This window comes from Asparagus officinalis, chromosome 7 (assembly GCF_001876935.1).
Source record: "Asparagus officinalis chromosome 7, Aspof.V1, whole genome shotgun sequence".
NCBI lineage: Eukaryota > Viridiplantae > Streptophyta > Magnoliopsida > Asparagales > Asparagaceae > Asparagus > Asparagus officinalis.
The window spans coordinates 100874429-100897342 of NC_033800.1; the positions used below are offsets into that span (position 1 = coordinate 100874429).

The 22914-nt window shown below is 38.6% G+C and overlaps 1 protein-coding gene across 1 annotated transcript; it reads left to right on the top strand.

The window, feature by feature from the left end:
• LOC109850885 (potassium transporter 10-like) lies at nt 1–1813 on the top strand. The gene is made up of 3 exons (XM_020420971.1): nt 1–175; nt 278–532; nt 594–1813. Exons 2-3 carry the CDS (start codon nt 400–402, stop codon nt 1646–1648), a joined length of 1188 nt encoding a protein of 395 aa, XP_020276560.1. The 5' UTR covers nt 1–175; nt 278–399; the 3' UTR covers nt 1649–1813.

Consider the following 22914-nt stretch of genomic DNA (forward strand, 5'->3'; position numbering starts at 1 on the left):
GACTTTCTCTAACATTTTCCTACTGACGCCTAAGCTTGATTATTACAGATTGCTTTCAGCCTTCTCGTTTATCCTTCACTTATTTTGTGTTACCTGGGTCAAACTGCTTATATATCTAAAAATTGGAAGAGAGAAGGAATAGATGATGTTACTCATCTAAGGACTAGTGTACCTGGTGAGTCATTCTTCTTTGTTATTATCATCTTTTTCTAATGATTTTGTCATACCTATCTCTATTACTGAAATATACCTGTTCACTTTGGCATGGGAAATCCAGGAAATCTTCGTCATGTCTATCCATTGCTCTCTCTTCTATCTTCTGCAGTGGGAAGCCAAGCAGCTATTACAGCTACATTCTCTATTATAAAACAATGTCTTGCACTTGATTGTTTGCCTAGAATGAAAGTTGTGCACACTTCCAGTGAGATTCATGGGCAGGTTTACATTCCAGATATCAACTGGATCTTGATGATTCTTTCCCTTGCTTTGGCTTTTGCTTTCGGGAGTATTTCCCATATTGGATATGCCATAGGTAAATGTGCTCAGTGTTTAATTCTCTGTTCCTTGCTCAAATCTAACAATGCCCTTTTCAGGCCTTGCTATAATAATTGGCATGCTGATCACAACCTGCTTCATGTCGTTGATCGTTGCATTGTACTGGAATAAGGTATTACTGGCTGCATGCTTTCTTCTCTTCTTTGGATCCATTGAGGCTATCTATTTCTTGGGCTGCATTCTGAACATGAAGAGGGGTGCCTGGATCGTCATTGTTTTTGTAGAAGTATTGTTGATAATTATTCTGTCCTGGCACTACGGAGTCATGAAGAAGTACCAGCTTGATATGGAAAATAAAGTCTCAATTGATTGGCTCATTGGCCTCGGTCCAAACCTAGGAGTTTCCAGAGTTCCAGGAATCGGCTTCATCTGTACTGACATCACAAAGGGAATTCCAGCTTTCTTCTCTCATTTTGTGACAAATCTTCCAGCCTTTCACCAAGTTATTGTCTTTGTTTCTTTCAAATCCATGCCAATACCTCAGGTTACTCCAAGCATGCAGTTGCTTATTGGAAGAATGGGACCAAAAGAGTATAGAGTTTATCGATGCATTGTGAGGTACGGTTATCGTGACGGAATTAGGGACATAAATGAATTTGAGGATCAAATTGTTCATGGTATTGGAGAATTCATTTCACAGGATGATGGGAACTCTGAAGCCTCGTGTTGGTCTCCAGAGGGCCGAGTGGTTGTCTCTGGAAACCTTCATGGTGGTAACGCTTTAATTACCGTGCCTGCAAATGATTCTTTTACCACTTGTGAGAGACCGGTAGATGTCGAAGTTCAGAAACTTCAGAATGATGAACAACCTTCAAAGATAAGAAAAAGGGTTCGGTTCTTGTTGCCTCCAGAGAGCCCAGAGATGAGCTTGGCTGTTAGGGAAGAGCTTCAAGAGTTACTGGATGCAAGGGAGCATGGAACAACGTATATTTTGGGAAAATCACAGTTTTTTGCTCAGAGAGGATCGAATTTCTTGAGGAGGATAATCATTGGGGTGTATATTTTTCTTGTCAAAAACTGCAGAGAGCCGTCAATGTTGCTGAACATTCCTCATGCTGCTCATGTTGAGGTCGGCATTTCTTACACGATATAAGTTGATTAAGCGTGAGAACCGTCAACGGATCTTGATATTTCTAGTGCTGCTTAAGGTTTGTATTTCCTCCACTGTACAAGTTGATAGGATGGCTGTAAGTGTTGATAGGATGGCGTGTAAGTGTCTATGTAATGCTAGATAGTACATGCTTTTGTATCCTTAGAATGATGCTTACTACGTGTATCGCTAAACAAGCATATACCTAGAGTCCTAATGACTATTTAACATATTTGGCATGAGTGGTATTCAGTGGCAGAGCTATTTATAGTAGTGGTACCACAATATATATAAAAAGATGATTGTTTCAGATCTTTTAAATTACAATTAACACAGATTACAACTCAAAAGAAACTAAAAGAAACAAGAAAATTTTGTATTTTAGCTGGGTTTTTTTCTGTGTGCCGATGAAGCATCAATCATGTACTCCGTTGACGGTCCGACTGTAATGTTGAATCTTCTACTGACTGATAGCTACCTAAGCCCTTCTGAAGATGTCGAAGTCTTCTCTGGATGATGAACTGACGAAGTTGTTAAAATTCAAAGTCTCTAGCTGAATGCCTAGTGCATATATCAAGTGTGTAAAATTGCCAAGTGTCTAAAATAAGTAATCTTATTTCCTCTTATAGGCTAAAAGAGAAGACTTCAACATAATCAATGATCGAATAATGCCAATCATTGGGTTTGAAACCCCCGAATGTAGTGCACAGCGCATTGGCTTCCATGATCTATTTGGGGCAACATAGTTGGTGACTAGCTACCGTAAATTGTCTAATAGACTTGTAGGTCAAAACTAAGGACAAATTTTCAAAACCAACCCATTTGAGATTTTATTCTCAAAAAACGACCCGTTTGACATTTATTTAGAGAAACCGACCTGGTTTCAGCACTGTAGCTGAAACCAGGTCGGTTTTTCTAAAAAAGTTTACGAAACTTCACGGGAGTTCAACTCCCGTGAAGTTTTGTTATGAGAAAAAACTTCACGGGAGTTCAACTCCCGTGAAGTTTCGTAAACTTTTTTAGAAAAACCGACCTGGTTTCAACTACAGTGCTGAAACCAGATCGGTTTCTCTAAATAAATGTCAAAAACTTCACGGGAGTTGAACTCCCGTGAAGTTTTTTCTCATAACAAAACTTCACGGGAGTTGAACTCCCGTGAAGTTTCGTAAACTTTTTTAGAAAAACCGACCTGGTTTCAACTACAGTGCTGAAACCAGATCGGTTTCTCTAAATAAATGTCAAACGGATCGTTTTTTGAGAATAAAATCTCAAATGAGTTGGTTTTGAAAATTTGTCCGAGGTATGTATGCTGATTTTTATTTTATTTTATTTCTTTAATTTTTTTTTATGCTGCTTTTACAGTTTTATCGAGAGTAGCGAAAGGGGCCGGTTGCTTTTTCCCTTTTAATTTTAATTTACTGTTTGAGATTGGACGTGTGAGTGAGGGACAGGGACAGGGTTTGATTTGTTGTTGCAAGTTGCAGGGCGTGTGTTTATTGGGATTGGAACCTTGCTCCTCTTTTGGAAATTTGATGCTCGCAGAAAATTCTTACGTTCTTTGTTGGCTAAAATGTTTTTTTTTATTCACTTGAGAAAGAGCTAATAAAATTTTGAAAATTGACTAGGATGCCATAGATCGTTCTTGCTCTTAACGTTTTTTTTTCTGCTCTAAGCTGTGTTTGACAAACCCTTAAAACTGCGTCGAGACAGAAATTGACCAACCAACCGAAATTGACTATGATGCTACAGACAGTCCTTGCTCTGAACCCTTTTGACGAACTCTTAAAACTGGGTTAGGACTAAACTTGACCAACTAGGCTAACTTGGCCTGGTTTTTGGTTTATTTTTTATTGGCAAAAATCAGGCCCATTGTGGTTCAATTTTTCTTAGGCTAAAAAAAAAAGCTTAAAATGATTTTTTTTTTTGATCCCTCCCTCCCTTGGATTAAATAAAGGAACCAGTTTACCTCAAAGTTTAACCAGGATGAGTCTTGACCCAATTTTGAGGAGTTTGCCAAACAGGCCTTTGATATAATTAACTAGAACATATATACCATTTTCTAAATGAGCTAATGTCCACAGTTTGATTTACCCAGGTTTAGCATCCCCAATTGTTTTGTAATTTGCAGTTTGGCTGGCCAACTCAATTAAAATTTGCAGTTTTAGGATCTAATAATAATTCAGAACAACAAGAAATACAGTGGCTAATTGCTTCATCTACAATAAATAACACTAGAAACTAGTACATGCTTGATTACTAATGTATTTAAGGGCCTCGTGCTATATAAATAATTATGTTTATTTCGTAATTATCCATAGATCGTCTACAGTCTACTTATGGTATGAGAATTTTTGAATATCAAAATTAGTTCACAATGAAATAACGTCGAAACCCGTAGTAGAATTACTAAGAGCATCTCCAACCATAAAACCCAAAATAGTGTAGTTTTTACACCAAGTTGGTGTAGTTTTTACACCAAATCACTATTCCATCTCCAACCCATTACACCAAATGTTACACCAAAAAGAATATTCCTTTTATTATTCTTAACTTTTAACATTTTTATCTATTTAAAATATTCCTTCTATTGTTGAATTTTATTTTAATAATTATTTTATACTCTAATTTCATTATAATAGTTAATATAAAATAACATATATTATTAATACAAATATAAATAACAAAAGAAAAAAAAAGTTTTTCTGTATTTCTTCTTATAAAAAACCTTCCATTTCAAGTTTTTACAAAAAAAATAATAATGCGCCATCGCTACAGTGTTGCACCATTTCTGGCGCAACACTGTAGCGGCCCGCTATTTTAGCGGAGCCGATGCCGCTCGGTTGGAGTGAGGACTGGACGCTAACTTGGTGTTTTAGCGTCCGGTTGGAGAAGCCCTTAGGAGCCCAACATTTAATATTACTTCAAAAATCTTAACTTGACAATACTATTAGCAACTGATGAATGACTAGGAGCTTTCCGTTTTCCTTTTGGTGAATGAAAAATTTTTTTTCCACCACCACCAAGCAGTTTAAGTACAAACAAAAATCTCTGCCATCTCCTGAGCGAACGTATTGCCAAGAGCAGAGCAAAACTCAAAGAACAAATATCTAAATTGCCATTACATTCACAAGAAGACGCACTAGATAAACAAAACCTTAGAGAATTCACCCAGGGTTTGAAATCATCTGGAATTTGAGCTTAAAAAATAACCATCACCACAAAGAGCATGATCATCCTAGTAACATGATCAGGGGATTTCCAAGGGTCAAGATGCAATATTTGATTCTGCTCATCCCGTAACACATTTTAAACCGTTTTGGCTTATCCTAAATAGGGAACCCAAGATTCAAATCCTCTCTTGTTCAAGCTTCTAAAATACTACATATATAAGGGTAGCTCATTAAAGTGCCCTGAATTTGAAATTCAAGCAGAGCATGAAATGATTCTAGACAATATATCGTGCGGTCTCATAATTGACCAGCAAATGCTAACAAAGTAGTAAAAAGGAAAATTGTTATTCCCCTTCAATCTTTTAGAAAATTGTTATTCCCCTTCCATATTAACAATAACCTATCTAACCTTGCTAAGCTCAGATATTAGACCAGTATTTTTCGTATCGGTCAGAGGAATAACTATCCATTAAAGCTCAATGAATAAATCCCAAAATTCCTCCGTATCCTTAGAATGGCATGATCTACCTTTTCCCAGTGTTCTTGTATCATGAAACTACCAGCAATTGCTCAAACTATAGGGGGGGAAAAAGACTTAATATTCCTCAGTTATTGCCAAAAGATATGTCTCTCCTAATCGTAATGAGCTCCATGCATAGATGGAATTTCTGATAGAAAATTAATTGATACATCTTGAGCATATTTTGACAATAGATTTAAGTATTGCTCCATTCCACCATCTTCATGAGTATTTTTATGCAGGCAAGACTCAAGGATTCAACAATTACTATGGAGATGCAATATTGGTGCAACTGTAAACTCCCAACACCCATGAAACAATAACATTTGCCATTATTATTGGGGTTATGCTAAGTATCCAAAAAAAATTTAATTTCTTTCAATGGACTCATGACAGTGGTGATTGCATGAAGAGTATCAACAAAAGTAGCAGTGAAGTATTGGTCGAAGATAGAAGAAAACTTAAAATCAAGAAATTGAAGTCAGAATTGAAAATTACAGAACAGTAAATTATTATTTGAAAAATGAGTGTGAAATAAAAATTTGGGTCTATCAATTTCAAAATTCCAAAACAAACCCTGAGACAATGTAAAAAAAAATGCAAGATAAATGATAGTGTATAAGACTCAAATAATGGTCATTTTATCAACACGGAATGCATCTTCTATATAATGTAATTGCATTGTAGATTGCATTCAAAAAATGAATTGCCTCATCTAAAAATTACAAATATAATCTCAATTGCATTCTCATCATTGAACGACACTAGTAAATAAAGAAATCACATTATAGGTTGCATTATCAAAAGTCGACCAATCATCATTGTCATACCAATATAAATCCTCATAGAAGCAACCAGCAACCAATGCCACCATTGAACCAATATTAACTTAAACTGAAAGCAACTAGCAAGGCTCAACCATGACTTGAATCTGAATTATAACTATTTACAAAGTACCAGGAAATAGCAAGCTCAAACCAGCAACTAGCAAGCAATCAACGAGCAATCAGCAAGCAAGCTCAAACCAAAAGCAACCAGTAAGCCTCAAGTGCAGTCTACAACTGATTACAAATTCATTTATATAAAGTAACAGCAACCAGGAAGATGAAATCAGCAACCAGCAAGCGGCAACAATCAACCAGCAAGCAAGCTTAACCAGAAAGCAACCAGCAAGGCTCAAATGCAATCAAGCTAATTACAAATTTATTTACATAAGGTAACAGCAACTAGCCAAATAGCAAGCTCAAATAAGGAACCCCACAAGCAACGAACAATCAACCAGCAAGCTCAAACAATGAACCAGCAAGCAATCAACGATCCCCTTGTAGCAAGCAAGCAATAGAAACCAACAAGCTGAAACCAATAACCAGCAAGCAACAAGTGCAAACCAAAGACTTATACAAGGTTTTCAAAGAAGAAAGATAAACTCAAATAGAAACTCAAAAATCTAGAATATTAGAGATGTATATGATCCTATAGTAGGGTTCAGATATAGGTACAAATTGAAAATATGGATTGCCTCATCTAATAATAAACTTGCAATGTAGATTGCAATCACAAGGATGGATTGCTTCACCTAATCATTTCGAATGCAATGTAGATTGCATTCTCTTTCAGGATTGTCGTACCTAAACATTATAAAGACATTGTAGATTTCATTCTCATAACAAGCCTATCATCATTGCCCAATTACCTCGACCTGATCATCAATTAAAATGCTCTTAAAAAGAACAATTTCATATAGAATAGTCATACCAATACATAGCTTAGAAGTAGGTTGATCATATCCATCGGTACTTGCATCAAGTATCATAATATATGGATACATAAACCTGCAAAAGAGCACAAAGAATATGAGATACCATAAAATTTAAAAGACCATAAAAAGAACATGAGATATCATAATATATGGATATATGAACATGTGTCAAGTGCAAATAGCATACAATTTACAAAAGTAGCAACATATCCCTATGTTCTCAAACCACCTCCCTAATTTGCATCAATATGTAGTGAAGTATGCATCAAGTTTATAAAAGTAATATACACACCAAGTTTTCAAAAGGTGAACACACAAAATAACCGATTGGTCAACCATCATTGTTGCTCCTAAATCCTTATTCCTTGATAATCTTCTCTATAAAAAGCTTTTGGGCATTTTTAGTCTTGATGATTAACCTCCTAGCTTCTGATTCATGATCATACAAATAATAAAAAACTTTATTAATGTATCTTCAAGAAACTTAGCCTCATGTGCTAATAGAGCCTTCGCTATGCTCTCACTCCAATGTAAAATGTGTCGATTTTGAATTGAGTAGGACACTGATTCAATAAAATCACGCATGAGTGAGTTCTCCTCTTTAGCCTTGCTACTCTTCTTCTTAGAATTAGATTTATCATTTGATGTAGAACTTTCCCCACTAGAAGGCTTCAAGTTTTGAGATTGAGTGTTTATATTAAGCCCGCTTGGTATTTCAGGCTCAAAATGTGTGTTAGAGGATACATCAACCTCATTTTTACTAAGATCAATATGATCCTCATCAATTTTAACATGTTACCTAGAGCCAATATTCTTAGTCATATCTCTAGCAAAATTTCTCTTTGTTTGGTCATCTCCCGCAATATAACATAAATCATCGTAGAGTTTGAGAGGAGTGTTCACGTACTCCTTCAATCGAGAGCTATTGCATTTCTCGTCCTGTACAATAAAAGAATGCAAGATTAATATTGCAAGATCAATATATTCGTAAGTGGGAGATAACTACTCTAAGATAGATATACATGTGTCCACCTATCATAACATTCTGGATCCATGGTGATAATTTTTATCTGTGGATCATAACCAGCCCCACTCATATTCATGATAGTACGCATAGAAAAAATTTAGACTTCAAACACTTGACATGATTCATCACATTCTCTTTGGTGAATTCAGTTCCACACTTGGCATTGACCTATTTTGCAGCTTTTTTATATGCTCTATCTTAAAAATTTTGTCAACTTTGGCAATATCTTTCACCATTTGAGCAAGAAAGCGGATCAACACATCATCATGATGTGCACACCATTTAGCATTATGCACACCCCTTTTTTCTTTTTCTTGTTTAAGACGTTTGGTTGAATTTTTCTTTTAGCAACTACCTGCTTCTTTCTTTTGCTTGGAGAATTAGCTTTATCTCCAACGTCTATTGTTCTCTTTAAAAAATGTGTGCCTCCGAGTGGGTACCACTGCTATGTGGGCTGGGGAAAGTATGGATAAGTGAGTAGCCACTGTTAAGCATATTCATATATGATGCAAAGGCAATAATTGATGTTTTTAGAAGAAATCTAATCATGCGAAAGCAGGATGATTTAAGAGAAATAGTATTTTTAGACAGATTCTAAAATGTAATTTTGGAGGATCATATATTTTGACTCGCACTCTAGAATCTTTATTATTATATGTTTTTGGAAAGCTCAGGAAGTGCTCCATACATAAAACTAATTCTCGGTTCTAGATAATATTCATGTTCAAAGATATTCATCTTCAGGCTCAACTGCCCATGGAATTCTAGGTTACTTTTAGTTTTCTAGTTTTTATAGAAATTTTTTTATCTTAGAAAGACTAATTATTTTAGGAAATGTTATTTTAGTAATTTTGTTTTGTTTTACACCCTATATAAGGGGAACGAATTTGTAAACTCTTTAGATTGATTACTATTATTTCAATTTTCTATTCCTAGGGTTTTTTAGGGTTTTTGTTGTTTTGCTCGTACAAGAACTAATAGTTAGCTCTTTTGATTACGCTTCCGCTACATCAGTTGGTATCAGAGATAGGCTATTTTTCTACTAATAACAACCAACGATAATGGAGTTAATCACCCTTCACCTGATCTTGCACAATGAGTTAATGCCCTAGATCGACGTGTTGAAGAAATCATCACAGCAATGAGGAGTTTGACTAATTCCATAAACAGAGGGAACCAAAACCAAGTCAATGACGAGGTGCTTGCCCGGGATGTTAACCCATAATCTACCTGCCAGGGCTGGTATTCGTGCTCAGTGTCAAAATCAAGATGGATATAGAGAAATTTAGAGTGCTTGAGGACGACTTAAAATACTCTTGATGAAGGGAGACATGGCCATGATTAACGCATTAGGGTCAAGGATCTTTCCTTCTTTTGGGTAACAACAAAATTGAAGAGTTCCTTGATTGGCTTCACTAGATTGAGAAGCTTTTCGAGTTTCATTCCATCCTGGAAGGAAAATAAGTTTCTTTAGTGGCCTACAAGTTGCAAAGTGGAGCTGCAGCATGGGGGGATCAACTCCAACTTAATCGGACTTGCCAACACAAATCGGCAATTCGTACCTGGCATCATATATAGAGAGAGAGAGAGCTGTGATCGAGATTCTTGCCTACGGATTATGAGCATATCTTATTTGCTCAGTTCTAGAATTGTTGCCAAAGTATGTGTTCTATTCATGAATATGCTACTAAATTTCTTACTATGTCGAGCAGAAACAACCTGAAGGAATTTGAATCCTAACACGTTTCTCGTTATAAGAATAGCTTAAAGAACTCAATTCAAGATAAATTGGCAATACATACTATGTGGAGACTTGATGAGACCTATAACCTAGTGCTCAAGCTAAAGCGTAATTGATTTGCTGCTTTCCGCCTTTAACCCTCAATTTAATGAGTCATGGTTTTAGTAGTGGTAATAAATTTGATGAATCAACAATATAATATAGCCAGAGATTACTGTCGCACCATCAGATCCAACAACTCTAGCTAAGCAGGTGGCTAGAATAAATAGTCACCCTGCTTGGCTGAGCGCAACTGCTCTAGAACCTCATCCTAAAACCTATGCTTGACTGATACCGAGAAAGTGCTTAACTAGGCCACCGACCTAGTGATTGTCATGCATGTAGGTGTATGAACATGGTGGGTCATGATGATGATCGAGTCATTGAGGATGTCTTTGGCAAGGAAGAGGAAATTCATACCGCAGCAGATGGGAATTTTTATGACATTGATGATTACCCTTCCCACTCTTTAGCGATTTGCAAGATATTATTCGCTCTGACCCACAATGACATAACATTTTTTGTACTAATTGCATTATCTAGAAGAAGATTTACAATGTGATCATTAATAGCGGCAGCAGCGAGAACTTTGTTTCTCGAGATATTGTGGAGTGCATACAATTACCCATGGAGAAGCATCCACATCATTACAAGATCGGTTGTATTAAGTCTATGGGCTACAGCAAGGTTACCAAATAGTGTCGAATTCCTTTCTCCATTGGCAAGTACAAAGACATCATCTTGTGCTATATAGTTGATATGTAGACCTGCCATTTACTGCTAGAAAGACCTTGGCAGTTTGATCTTGATGTCATTCATAGAGGCAAGAAGAACACTTACTACTTTTGAAAAGATGGTATTTGGTTTGCACTTGCTCCTTTGCAAACTAAGTGTAGAAATTGCAAAGCCGAAGGTTGGTTCTTTTCTTTTTACGCAGGATTTGGATGCTGATAAGCGTCATTGTTTAAAATTGTTTGATGAGGAAGATCTGATGATGGATCATCTGAGCAAGGAACTATTGCCTAACAAAACATGCCACAAATTTAATATGTAGAAGATTGCTTATTTGACTGCGTTTCACCCAATGAAGCTGCTTTACCTTCAACCAAACAGGAGTACAAGTTTTGTTCAGTGAGAGGAAAATGATGCAGAGGCAATAATTAATGTTTTTGGAAGAAATCTGATCATGTGAAAGCATGATGATTGAAGTGAAACATGCAACTTTGGAGGATCATGTCTTTTGACTCACTTTATAGAATCTTTATTTTTGAGGAAGTGCTCTATACATAAAACTAATTTAGGACAAGCATAAAACTAATTCTTACAAGGACAGAAGATCAACCTGCTCAGCAACCGAAGAGGGTTTGTGTCAGAGTAGGCTAAGAAAGCTTCTATCCCATCCTTGTATCGGGCGTCTAGATGCCTCCGATCATGTGGAATGCTCATGAACGATTTGTCAGGAACTGTCCGCATCTAGAATTTAAAAATTAATAGAAGTTAGCATATCCCTACATATATCATTTTAATTTAGGACAAGCGTGCGTGACCAGCTGTCAGGGGAAGGTTTCTATCACATTAGGTATGTAAACATGGCATGTATATGTATTTATGTGTGTTCAAGTGTACTTTCATTTGGTCAAAATTTCGATAGTACCTACCCGCTGTTCTCCGAGTACACTATAGTAAGAAGGATATACTCCTGCATATCCCTCCGACATTTGTACACGGAGAACAACGAGTAAGCACCGCCGAAACTCTGACGAATTAAAAGTATACAAGAACACACGTAAATATATATACACGTCATGTTTACATACCTAACCCGTCCACACTGGACAGATCTAATAAATATTTATATATAAGCCCCCTGTCACATACACATACGAAAAGGTTGTCGGACCGAATACGATGTTCTCGTATCCGCCAAACATCCCGTACACATATGTGACAAGTAAATAAAGAGATTATATATAGTATTTATTAGATAGGGAATTCTATGGCTTGAAAATATGTGTGTGTGTGTGTGTGTGTAGTTTCTATGTAATTAGCGATATAATAGTTATTCTAACATTCACCCTAACCCTCACCCTCACCCTCACCGTAACCCTCACTGTAACACTCAACGCAACCCAACCCTCACTTAACCCTAACCCTAACCCTCCCCCTTGCCATAACCCTAACCCTCACCTCACCAACCCCTAACCCTCACCAAACCCTAACCCTCTCCCTCGCCATAACACTAACCCTAACCCTCGCCCTCGCTATAACCCCAGACCTCGTCCTCTCCTTTGCCCTAACCCTAACCCTCACCCTAACCCTCACCAACCCCTAACCCTCACCAAACCCTAACCCTCGCCCTTTCCCTCTCCCTCACCCTAACCCTAACCCTCACCCTCACCCTCACCCTCATCCAAACCCTTACCCTCGCCTAACCCTAACCCTAACCATCACCTAACCCTAATTCTAACCATAACCCATACTAAATTTTATTTTTTTATATTATAATTTTATCAAGATGAAATTTTTTATTAGGGTTTGGGTTTTTTCACATTTTTTTGTTTTATAAAAATTAAACTATAATTAAAATTAAAAAATTCAAAAAATAATAAATCTCTCTATCTCTCTCCCCCTTCATCTCTCCTTCTCTCTGCCTCTCTCTTCGATCGGCCGATGCCGGCGGCCATTGCGTCGCGCTGGCCGCCAGGCATGCGGCTGATGCCGGCTACCGTTGGTCGGCTAAGCCGTCGGCATCGGCCGACGAGAGAGAAGCAGAGAGGAAGGAGAGATGTAGGGGTGAGAGATGAAGAGGAGATTGAGGGGGAGGATGAGGGGTACCTTGAGAGAGAGAGAGAGAGAGAGATGACAAGAGTCCGGATGAGAGAGAGAGGGCGGGGATAGTGGGGGTGGAGGTCTTAGGTAGGGTTGCGGTGCGGTACGGCTGTCTTGGTGCCGACGACAGAAGGGAATGGGGCGGAGAGATCCGACGAGAAAATGGGGAGGGAGACGAGGTCGGGAAATGAGGAGAGAGGGGGAGGCTGGGATTTGGGGGGGGTGGCAATTAGACTCAGGGCGCCGGGCTTGCCCAAATTTTTTTGGGCAAGCTCGCGCCCAATTTTTTTTAACTTTTTAGTGACGGAATTTCCGTCGCCATAACGCGAAAATTCCATCGCTAAAATATATTTTAACGTCCAATTTTTACTGACGGATATTTTTGTTATGAAATTAACGGTGACATGAATAGTTCGTCGTCGTTAATAACTTTTCCATCGGTATAAAGACTTTTGCCGACGAAGATATAGCGATGGAAAGTTCCGTCGCTATAAGTCAAAGTATAGGAATGGAAATTTCCGTTGCTATACGTCTGTGGTTAATACCTATATTTCTAGTAGTGTGATGACGCTCCATGGGAGATTTGACATCCCTCGAGAGTATGAACTAATGGCGTCGATGAGGTCGGAGGTTGTCTATGACCACGGACCAGATCAGGCTCCGCTGTACTTAAGACACTTGGAGCTTGGCCTGCGGTTGCCCTTGCATCCTTTCCTTCAGCAAGTACATGCTCATCACCAGCCTTCCTGATTCAAACAAGTACTGGAAGGAGAAGTTTGTTTAGGTCATAGGGGACGACTTGGACCTGGGTTATTTGAATTGGCCCTAGATAAGGAGAGAAGAGCTAATGGTCGGTGATCTGTCTATGCCAAGAGGGATGCTCTAGACCAAATCAAGGCGTACGTTGGCTCTCGCCGGGTGGAGCAGCTGCTTGACAACTCAGTCTTGTGGGTTGCTAACATATCTGTTGTGTCTCCCTCTGCCAAGGACCAAGAGAGGGCTTTTGCCTTGATCCTAGGGATAGCGAAAGTGGCGATGGTGTTGACCGTTCCTCTGGTCGACTCCCTAGAGGGGCCGTCAGCAAGGACGGAGAAGCATCTCCGCTAAGACTTAGCCCAAATGGAGGCTAAGATGATCGAGGTGGAACCTTTCGCTACCCTCATCCACAGGCAAAGGAGGAGACCATGGAGGGTTGAAGAGCAAGCACCTCGGGTGACAACCGAGGTGGCCGAGTCCGACGTCGTCTAGGTTGAGTCCTGGAGAGTTTTTTTTATATTCTTAAGGATAACCTGGTCATGTAACTGATTATAATGTCGAACCCAGTTTTGCAAGGAAAGCTGGGGGTGGATAATGGGAAGTTCCCGGAAGGATATTACGTGTAGTATTTGTCACGCCCCGCTTCCCAAAATACCAGGGAATCGGGACGCGAGCAAGCCCGCGACATATTAAACTGAGAAGAGATAAGTGCTAGACCCCGTCTTCTCAATCTAATACGCTAAGCGTCAAGAAATACAAACGAAGGCACAGGTCCCCGATCACAGTAATGAGAATATAATAAACAACTCAGAACCAAAAGATACATATCACAACTGAAATGATCATCCAGACATAATATTCGGGCCAAACATGCCCTTATACAAAACTGAACAAATAAATACATACAATGATCAAGCGGAAAAGGAAATGCTACGAAAATAAACTGAAAGGAATAACTGAGCTTCAACTCTTCTTCTGCTTCGTCTACAAGACACTCCTGCTGAGAATACTCGGCTCTGGCGCATCTCCAAGCTGAACCTGTTCTTCTTCTAAGTCTGACGTACACCAGAGAAAACAGGTGTACGTCAGGTGCATGGCGCACAGCAAGACCCCACCCCACAAAGAAAATAGAACGACCGAAAACACAAGCGGAAAACAATACGAAAACCAAAGTAACAAAAGAACGTGCAACTGGTAATCTAACAAAATCAACATGCAATCCACATTATAATCATAAGAATCCGTAAATCATTCAGGTAACAAAAACATGAAGCTAGCGATCAGAACAATCATCCAAGCAACAAGGTTATACAATAGATGGAATTAATACTTAAAAAACTACAACAATAGACGTAGTACGTCGAGCGAAATAATCCAAACAAGAAAACCCTCATGTATATACCATATGTCTCAAATTATAGATAATTAAATATTGACCCCGATCTATGTATGAAAAGAAAACAATTAGCCATCCTATCACAACTCACTGGTCACTATCTCACACAGAGTCAAAGTTCACTTTATCGGATATCTGGTTAACAACCACATCTCACTAGTACCTCAGACCCGTCCCAGTGCGAAACGATTCACTGGTGCGTGCCTGGAAATAATCAATAATCACAATATCACCGTTCCTCAGACTCACCCCAGTGCGAAACGATTCACTGGTGCGAGCCTGGAATTAAACAACAACATATCCGATAACATGAACATGGACTTCCTCATCCCAACTCATCTTGCTTTTTTTAGTCAATAACACACAAGTCTCTAGGTCTTATTCATGTCACACAAGTCACTATAGTCATAAACTCCTAACGATTCTCAATCACAACAAGGAACAATCAATGCAACTAATCATGTACAATAATATCATATCATATCAGATAATCAAGATTAAAAATTTGAATCATAAAATTGTTCTAAAATAATATTCTGAAATAATAAATTTATTTACTTCAAAATAATTTCTTTCACAAAATGAGTTCTTTCAAAATAATCCTTTTTTTCAAAATAAGTTATTTTCTCATTATAATAATTCTAAAAATAATCTTTTAAAATAATAAATTCATAAATTCAAAAATAATCTTTTTATAAGATAAATTCTCATTAACTCAAAATAGTCTATTTTCCCAAAATAATTTCTTTTTAATTATATTTATCATTCTAAAAATGATTTCTTTCACAAGATAATTTCTAAAAATTATTATAATTATAATAAAATGATTCTTTTCCCAAGATAATTCCTTTTAAATTATTATAATTTTTCTAAAATGATTTCATTCTCAAATAAATTCTTTTTAATTGATATAATTATCCAAAAATAATTCTGCTGCCGAAATAAATTCTTTTACTTCATTATAATTATTCTAAAAATGTTATTTATCATATAACTATGATTTAAATCAATATTATTCATCAAACCCACGCAGATAATAACAATTATAAATTAACATAACAAGATAATTTACCAATTTATCAACAAGCTCACGCAGATAATAACAATTCATAATCTAATTTATGCAACTAATTAACGACAGATATAAATTGGAAATGACGAGTCAAGAGGAGCGGGATCTTGCCTACGAGGCCGAGGGCCTGACGACGAGCGGCGATGCAGCTGCAGGGACGGATCTGGACGCGGTGCGGGTCGTCGGAGGCAGTGACGAAGGGCAACGAGCAGGAGGTGTGACGGTCGACTGCAGGGTCAGCGATGATTCAGGGAGAACCGACGGCGTTCGGTGATGGGAGAGGAGTGAGGGGCTGTCGACGAGGTGAAGAGAGGGTGGCCGGAGGACTGGAGGTCGAGGGCGTTGTCGTCGGCGAGGGGAGGAGCTTGGCAGAGGGTGGTCGAGCTCAGGGGACGGCGAGAGGGTCCGAGCGGCGGCGTGGAGCTCAGGTGGAGGCGAGCTCGTCGACGACGAGAGCTCAGGTCAGGGGGTGGACATGGCTGGCGGTGAGCTTCGAGGAGTCGTCGGGGTTTCAGAGGGGAGGCGGTGGGCGGTCGGCGCCCGGCGGCGGTTTAGCGGTGAGCAGCGGGGGCAGAGGTGGAGCGGCTAGGAGGGCGGAAGCGGCTGTCTGAGGTGCTGCGGCGCGTCTGAGCGTCGAGGCGGGTGCGTCGGTCGGAGAGCTGTCGGACGGCGTGGCTGGTTGATGAATGGAGAAGAATGAACGAAGGAGAGAGAGAGAGGGGGGTTGCTTCGTTGTTTCTTGGGAATGGGAGATGAGAGAGAATGGCTGGAGAGTTGTAGTGGTAGTGGGTTTCTTGGGTTTTAAAGAGGAGAAGAGAGTGTAAGAATATAATAAAGAAGAGAGTGAGTGATTGAGTGATTGGGTGAGAGATTTTGTTGGATTAAAATAAAGAGAGAGAGAGAATAATATTGAGGGAGAGTGTCAGAGAGAGATAGATTGAGAGAATTGGAGAGAGAGTAAAAACGGCGGAGAATTTAATGAGGAGAGAGCGTGGGATAGGGTGGTTGGGAGGATATGGGTTGAGGGCTGGGGGAAAACACCAGGCGGAGGATTTGCGTGAATTGCGGGCAGAGATATCAAGTGAACACCGGTGGGTAGGAAAAACACGCGAAAAATACCCCCTTAAATAATTAAAAATATCATAAAATTTATTCAAAATTAAATATTAAAATTTATGGTCAAAATAATAATAACAATAAATAACAATGCTGAAAAATTAACTATTTATTGTAAAATTTCACCAAAACAATTAAATTTATAATTAGTAAAAATATTAAAATAACATAATACCGTATTTTTAAATCGTAGACAAATTTCTAGAGAAATTGGGAAAAATACAAATACTCTTTTAGGAAAATAATATTTAATATTTAAAAACAAGAAAATTATTTAAACCCGTATTAGACAATTTACGGTCATTACATCAGCGAGAGCAGTGGAGCAATTATGGCTTTCTCGGGATGAGGACTTCTTGAGATGGTTCCTAATACCGGTCTCCACTAAAGCCTTTGGACCTACTTGCTTTGGGGTGGGGGGGGGGGTTGGTGGAGCAAGAGATATCTGGCTGGATGGAACAGATCCAGCTTCTTATCTTCAAGCTCTTAGGAGAGGTAACTTCCCTGAAGGCCGGCAGATGGGATGACTAGGAATGGGCTACGGAGCCGTTAGCCCCAAGAGCTTCCAAGGTCAAATGGCTCAGACGAGAGCTTGACGAGAGTAACAGGAAGGCTAGGAGGCTGGATGACGCTCTCTAGGAAAGGGACCGCACCACAGTACCGATTTTATTCCGATTTTATTAAACCCACATATGTAACCTTCAAAATCTGATTTTATTCCTTACCCATTGCCTAAGCTAGTGGAGCACATTTTATGATACAATGAGTTATGTGAGTAATGTGGTGTAAACTTGGGGGTGTGAAAGTAGGCGTTTGCTTCCCTTTTCATAATTCTTTCGAAAAAAAAGAGAAAAAAAAACTAATTCGAAAAAAAAAAGAATAAAGTGTCATCTTTATGGTGTATGTAATTGCCGGTGTCGAAAGAATTTATTATGGCATACTAAAAGGAGTAGTTGGAAGAAGTTCTTTAATAGACGATGGAGTTTGTGTAGATGTCATTGATCTTACTTTGAGATATAATCTTTTGTAATCATAGCTCCACTAGTGATAGGCTTTCAACCAATCCCAAATATCTATCCTACCCTTTTGACCCCAGCCTCATTACAACCAAATAAAAGACCTCATGATTTTGTTGCATGCATCTATCCTACCCTTTTGACCCCAGCCTCATTACAACCAAATAAAAGACCTCATGATTTTGTTGCATGCATTAGTTTTTGAAGTGGTGGAGAATTGAAATGAAATGCAAGCTTATGGATTGAATACATCCATTCGGAAGAATTTTGAGCGATACAATCCCATCCTTAAACACATGAGAGATTGAGAGTCCACTTATCCTAAAGTGAGGTCTACCAATTTAACTACCTGAAGGTCTCAATTTTAGTACTTCGGGATTGAAGCTAGTTACATGAATTTTTTTTTTCTACTTTGACTTGAGAATTGGATAGGATGGCTATCCTTGACTTGTGACGCTTGTGATCATAAATAAATTTTGAAATGTGATTTTGTTGAGAATTTTGGAAATTAATTTGTTAAGTCCCGATGAAAAGTATTTCTTTTGTGATATGTTTGATATTGGTTAAATGATTGATGAGGGGGTGATCCCTACTCTATTTGGCTTTCACTCCTCCTAATTTTTATTATTTATTTGCTTGAGGACAAGCAAAAGTCTAAGCTTGGGGGAGTTGATAAACACGTAAAATATGCATTATCTTAGTGTGTTTCAAGCATGATTTACGAGTGTTTAATGCATATTTCGTGTTTAGATCAAGGATACTGTTGTGGTTTGTGTTCTTATATGTAGGTATTGGCTCAAGATTTAAAGATTTGATCATCGTTGGAAGTTATACAAGAGTTTGAAGCAACAACAAGATTTCGAAGGCATAGTTCGTGAAGAAAACGGATGCATGAGTATGAAGAATTGGAAATTCAACCATGATACATTTTGAATCAAGAAAAACTCAAAAGATGAAAGTTGTAGATCTCTTCAACAGGTTTCTAATGCAACTTGAATCACCTTATTCCGAGGTCGGACGCAAAAGTTACAACTAAAATACCGAAAACTAAACAAAGAAGCACAAAATCAGCAAAACAGCCCCTACCACACCCTGGTGTGGTGCAGACTACACATATGGCGCGGGAATTAGTTATTTTTCAAATTTTTGGAGACATATAAATAGATGTTTTGACTTAGGGTTTTGGATATCTTTTGTTATGTTCTCTTAGCCATCAATTAGCAATTATTTTGGAGTTCAAGTATTGAAGAAAGACACTAATTTCTTGTACAATATTGGATTGCAAGTTTTGATTTTGAAGATCTTAATTGAAAGACGGGTTAATTCTTTCCTCTCTTTGATTTATTTCTTATTATGATTGATTTGCATAATTATTTTATGTATTCTCTTATCCCAATCATGTGTGAGTAGTTTTCTTATCTAGGATTAGGAAAGAACCCAACTTTTTGGTGATTGATGATGAATTGATATATGTTCTTGGTGAAAGTTTAAATCTTTAAACTTGAATTCTAGTGTTTTAATTTTATTGATTCGCTTGATCACCGTATTAGCAATCATAGGTAATTAATTGAAGGACTGAAAGGTTAAGATTAATACCAGATCTATAGAAATTAAGCAGGGAGCTCGAACCACGAAAGTAGGCTAGATTCCTTGGAGATTTGATTTGAATTAGCATAAAGCTTAATGGGTTTAACTTAATCTTAATTCCACGAAAGTAGGTTAATTAAGATTAATTAGGCACGATCTTTAGACCTTGAAAGAGGCTTTAGATTATTTTAGGCTAATTCACCCTTTTTAGTTTAAACCAACACTGAGAATTGAAATAATTCATCATTGAGCACCTAAGTTGTGGTGATAACCCAATCCTAGTCCTTCATTATATTGAATTCCATCCAATTAGCTGTTTATTTTATTTCTTTTATTTAATCTCTTCTAATTTACTCATTGATTTAGCTAGTTGAAAACGTGAAACTGAGTAGTTAACCCCTAGTCCCTGTGGGATCGACCTTGATAGCTACAACGAGTCTGTGCGCTTGCAGATTTTGCCTACCAAGCTTTTGGCGCCGTTGCCGGGGACTATGGTGTTAATATTGAGTGCTTACGTTATTAAGCTAGACTAGATTTTTTTTATTTCTCTTTGCTTCTCACTTTCTTTTATGCAAGGGAATCAAACAGAAGTAAACGACGAAAACAATCCTGAACTATCGGTGACTCTTGCAAACATAAGAAGGTCTATAAGGGAGCAAAGGAACACAGAACAAGCTACGATGGGAGATCAAAATCAGCTTCTTAAGGATTTCGCAGCCCCAAATTCTCAAGGCACACAGTCAAGCATTACAAGGCCCAATGTTGAAGCTAATAATTTGGAGGAGGTGCTACTGAAGACCCGAGCCTCCACCTATCGATTTTCTTAGAGTATTGCGACACTTTGAAACTTAATGGAGTGACCAATGATGCTATTCGACTCAGATTATTTTTGTTCTCTCTAAGGGACAAGGCTAGGGTTTGGTTACACTCATTGCCAGCTGGGTCCATCACCACTTAGGATCAATTGTCCAGAGCGTTTCTTGCAAAGTATTTTCCTCCAAGTAAAACAGCACAGATGAGGAACCAGATCACAAGATTTGTACAGAAGGAAGGAGAGTCACTTTATGAAGCTTGGGAACGCTACAAGGAATTATTGAGGATGTGCACTCATCATGGACTGGAGAAGTGGTTAATTGTCCACACCTTCTACAGCGGGCTCACTTACAACACACGGATGACTGTTGATGCTGCTGCAGGAGGAGCTTTGATGAACAAAACAATAGACGAGGCATACACTCTCATTGAAGACATGGCTCAGAGTCACTATCAATGGGCAAACGAGCGTGCTCCTCAGACATCAAAAGGAGGCAAGTATGAAATAGATGCTTTAGACCATATATCCTCTAAAGTTGATGCTTTATTTAAGAAAGTTGAAGGTTTGAGTATTAATTCTGTGGCGTCTACTTCAATTTCATGTGAGATATGTGGCTATGTGGGTCATTCTGCACTTCAATGTCAATTAGGAAACCCCCCATCCATTGATACTTCTGGTAATGAGCAAGTTAACTATGTTAATAACTTTAATCAGAAGGGAGACCCATTCTCTAATACTTATAATATGGGGTGGAGGAATCATCCTAATTTTTCTTATAGAAACCCACCTGGAAATTCCATGCCCGCATCTAATTTTGGTCCTCCTGGTTTTCGTCCCCCTCAATCCAATTTCCCTTCTCAAAAGTCAAATTTGGAAAATATGATGGAGAAGTTTGTGACGACTCAATCAAAATTGAATGAAGAGTTTAAGCAGCAACAACAAACCACGAATGAGGTGGTGAAACAATTGGCCTCTAAGATGGATTCCCTAGCTACGCATAACAAGATGTTAGAGACACAAATCACCCAATTGGCACAAAATGTTAGCTCTTCCTCTAGGCCTTCAGGCATGCTACCTGGACAACCCGAGACAAATCCCAGGAGTCATGTGAATGCTATAACTCTTAGAAGTGGAAAACAATATGAGGGACCCAAGATGAAGGAAAATGATGGGGTGGATGGTCATCATGAAGAAAAAAATGAAAATGTGATAGATGTGGATAATGAGACCCAAACGCAAGAAGAAGAAAAAGTTGAAAAATATGTGGCCCCCGCTCCTACAAGCCTCCTCTACCCTTTCCCCAAAGGTTAGCTAAGGCTAAGTTAGAAAAGCAGTTCGAAAATTTTTTGGAGATTTTGAAACAGTTGCACATCAATATCCCGTTCACTGAAGCTATTTCTCAAATGCCTTCTTATGCTAAGTTCTTGAAAAAGATCCTATCTAACAAAAGGAAGTTGGAAGAATACAAGACTGTGGCCCTTACTGAGGAGTGTAGTGCTATATCCCATTCTTCTGATGCGGTCATAAAGCTTGGGGCCAGGTTGGTGTGCGCCACACTCTCCTTCATGCGCCTCCCTAAGGACCTCTTCAGCTTCTTTGGTTGATAAGCAACGCAATAGCAACCCATCGTACCCCCTACGGTATAGCGTTCGATTCTCCGTGTTATAGTAGAATCTTGGTGCTCTTCGTCGGATTGACTCTCTTTCCTTCACATCGATCGATCGGTAAAATATCTGGTAGGTATACTTGAAGATGTACCTATCCAGGTCGGTAAGTTCTTTATCCTGGTTGATTTCATTATTTTGGAAATAGAAGAAGATTCTAACATTCCAATTATATTAGGAAGACCCTTCCTTGCTACTGCAGGTGCTATAATCGATGTAAAAAAATGGAAGGCTCTCTCTAAATATTAGAGGGGAGATGGTAGAATTTGATTTAAGCAATATTATGAAACTCCCTCTAATTGATAAAATTTGTTACAGGGTTGACGTCATTGACAAGTGTACCCATGAGCAAGTTGCAAACCATAACTCAGTTGATCCACTTGAGAAGTGTTTGGTATACGACAGCTCAATAAATGATGAAGACCCCGAGGCAGCCGCGTATGCTCAATCTTTAGAATCAACATCAACTGCTCCACTTCGAAATGCAAAGCTTGAAAGATTTGAGAATCGCCGAAGGCTTCGAGATACTCAACCCCCAGCTCCTTAGCGAAATTGAGTCCTATAATCAATGTGTTATACTCTGCCACATTATTCGAGCATGGCTCGGTTAGCGAGTAGGCTCGAGGGATCACATGTTTTCCTGGGGAAACTAAGACATTATTCGAGCATGGCTCGGTTAGCGAGTAGGCTCGAGGGATCACATGTTTTCCTGGGGAAACTAAGACAACTCCGACTCCGGAAGAAATCTTAGAACTTCCAGGAG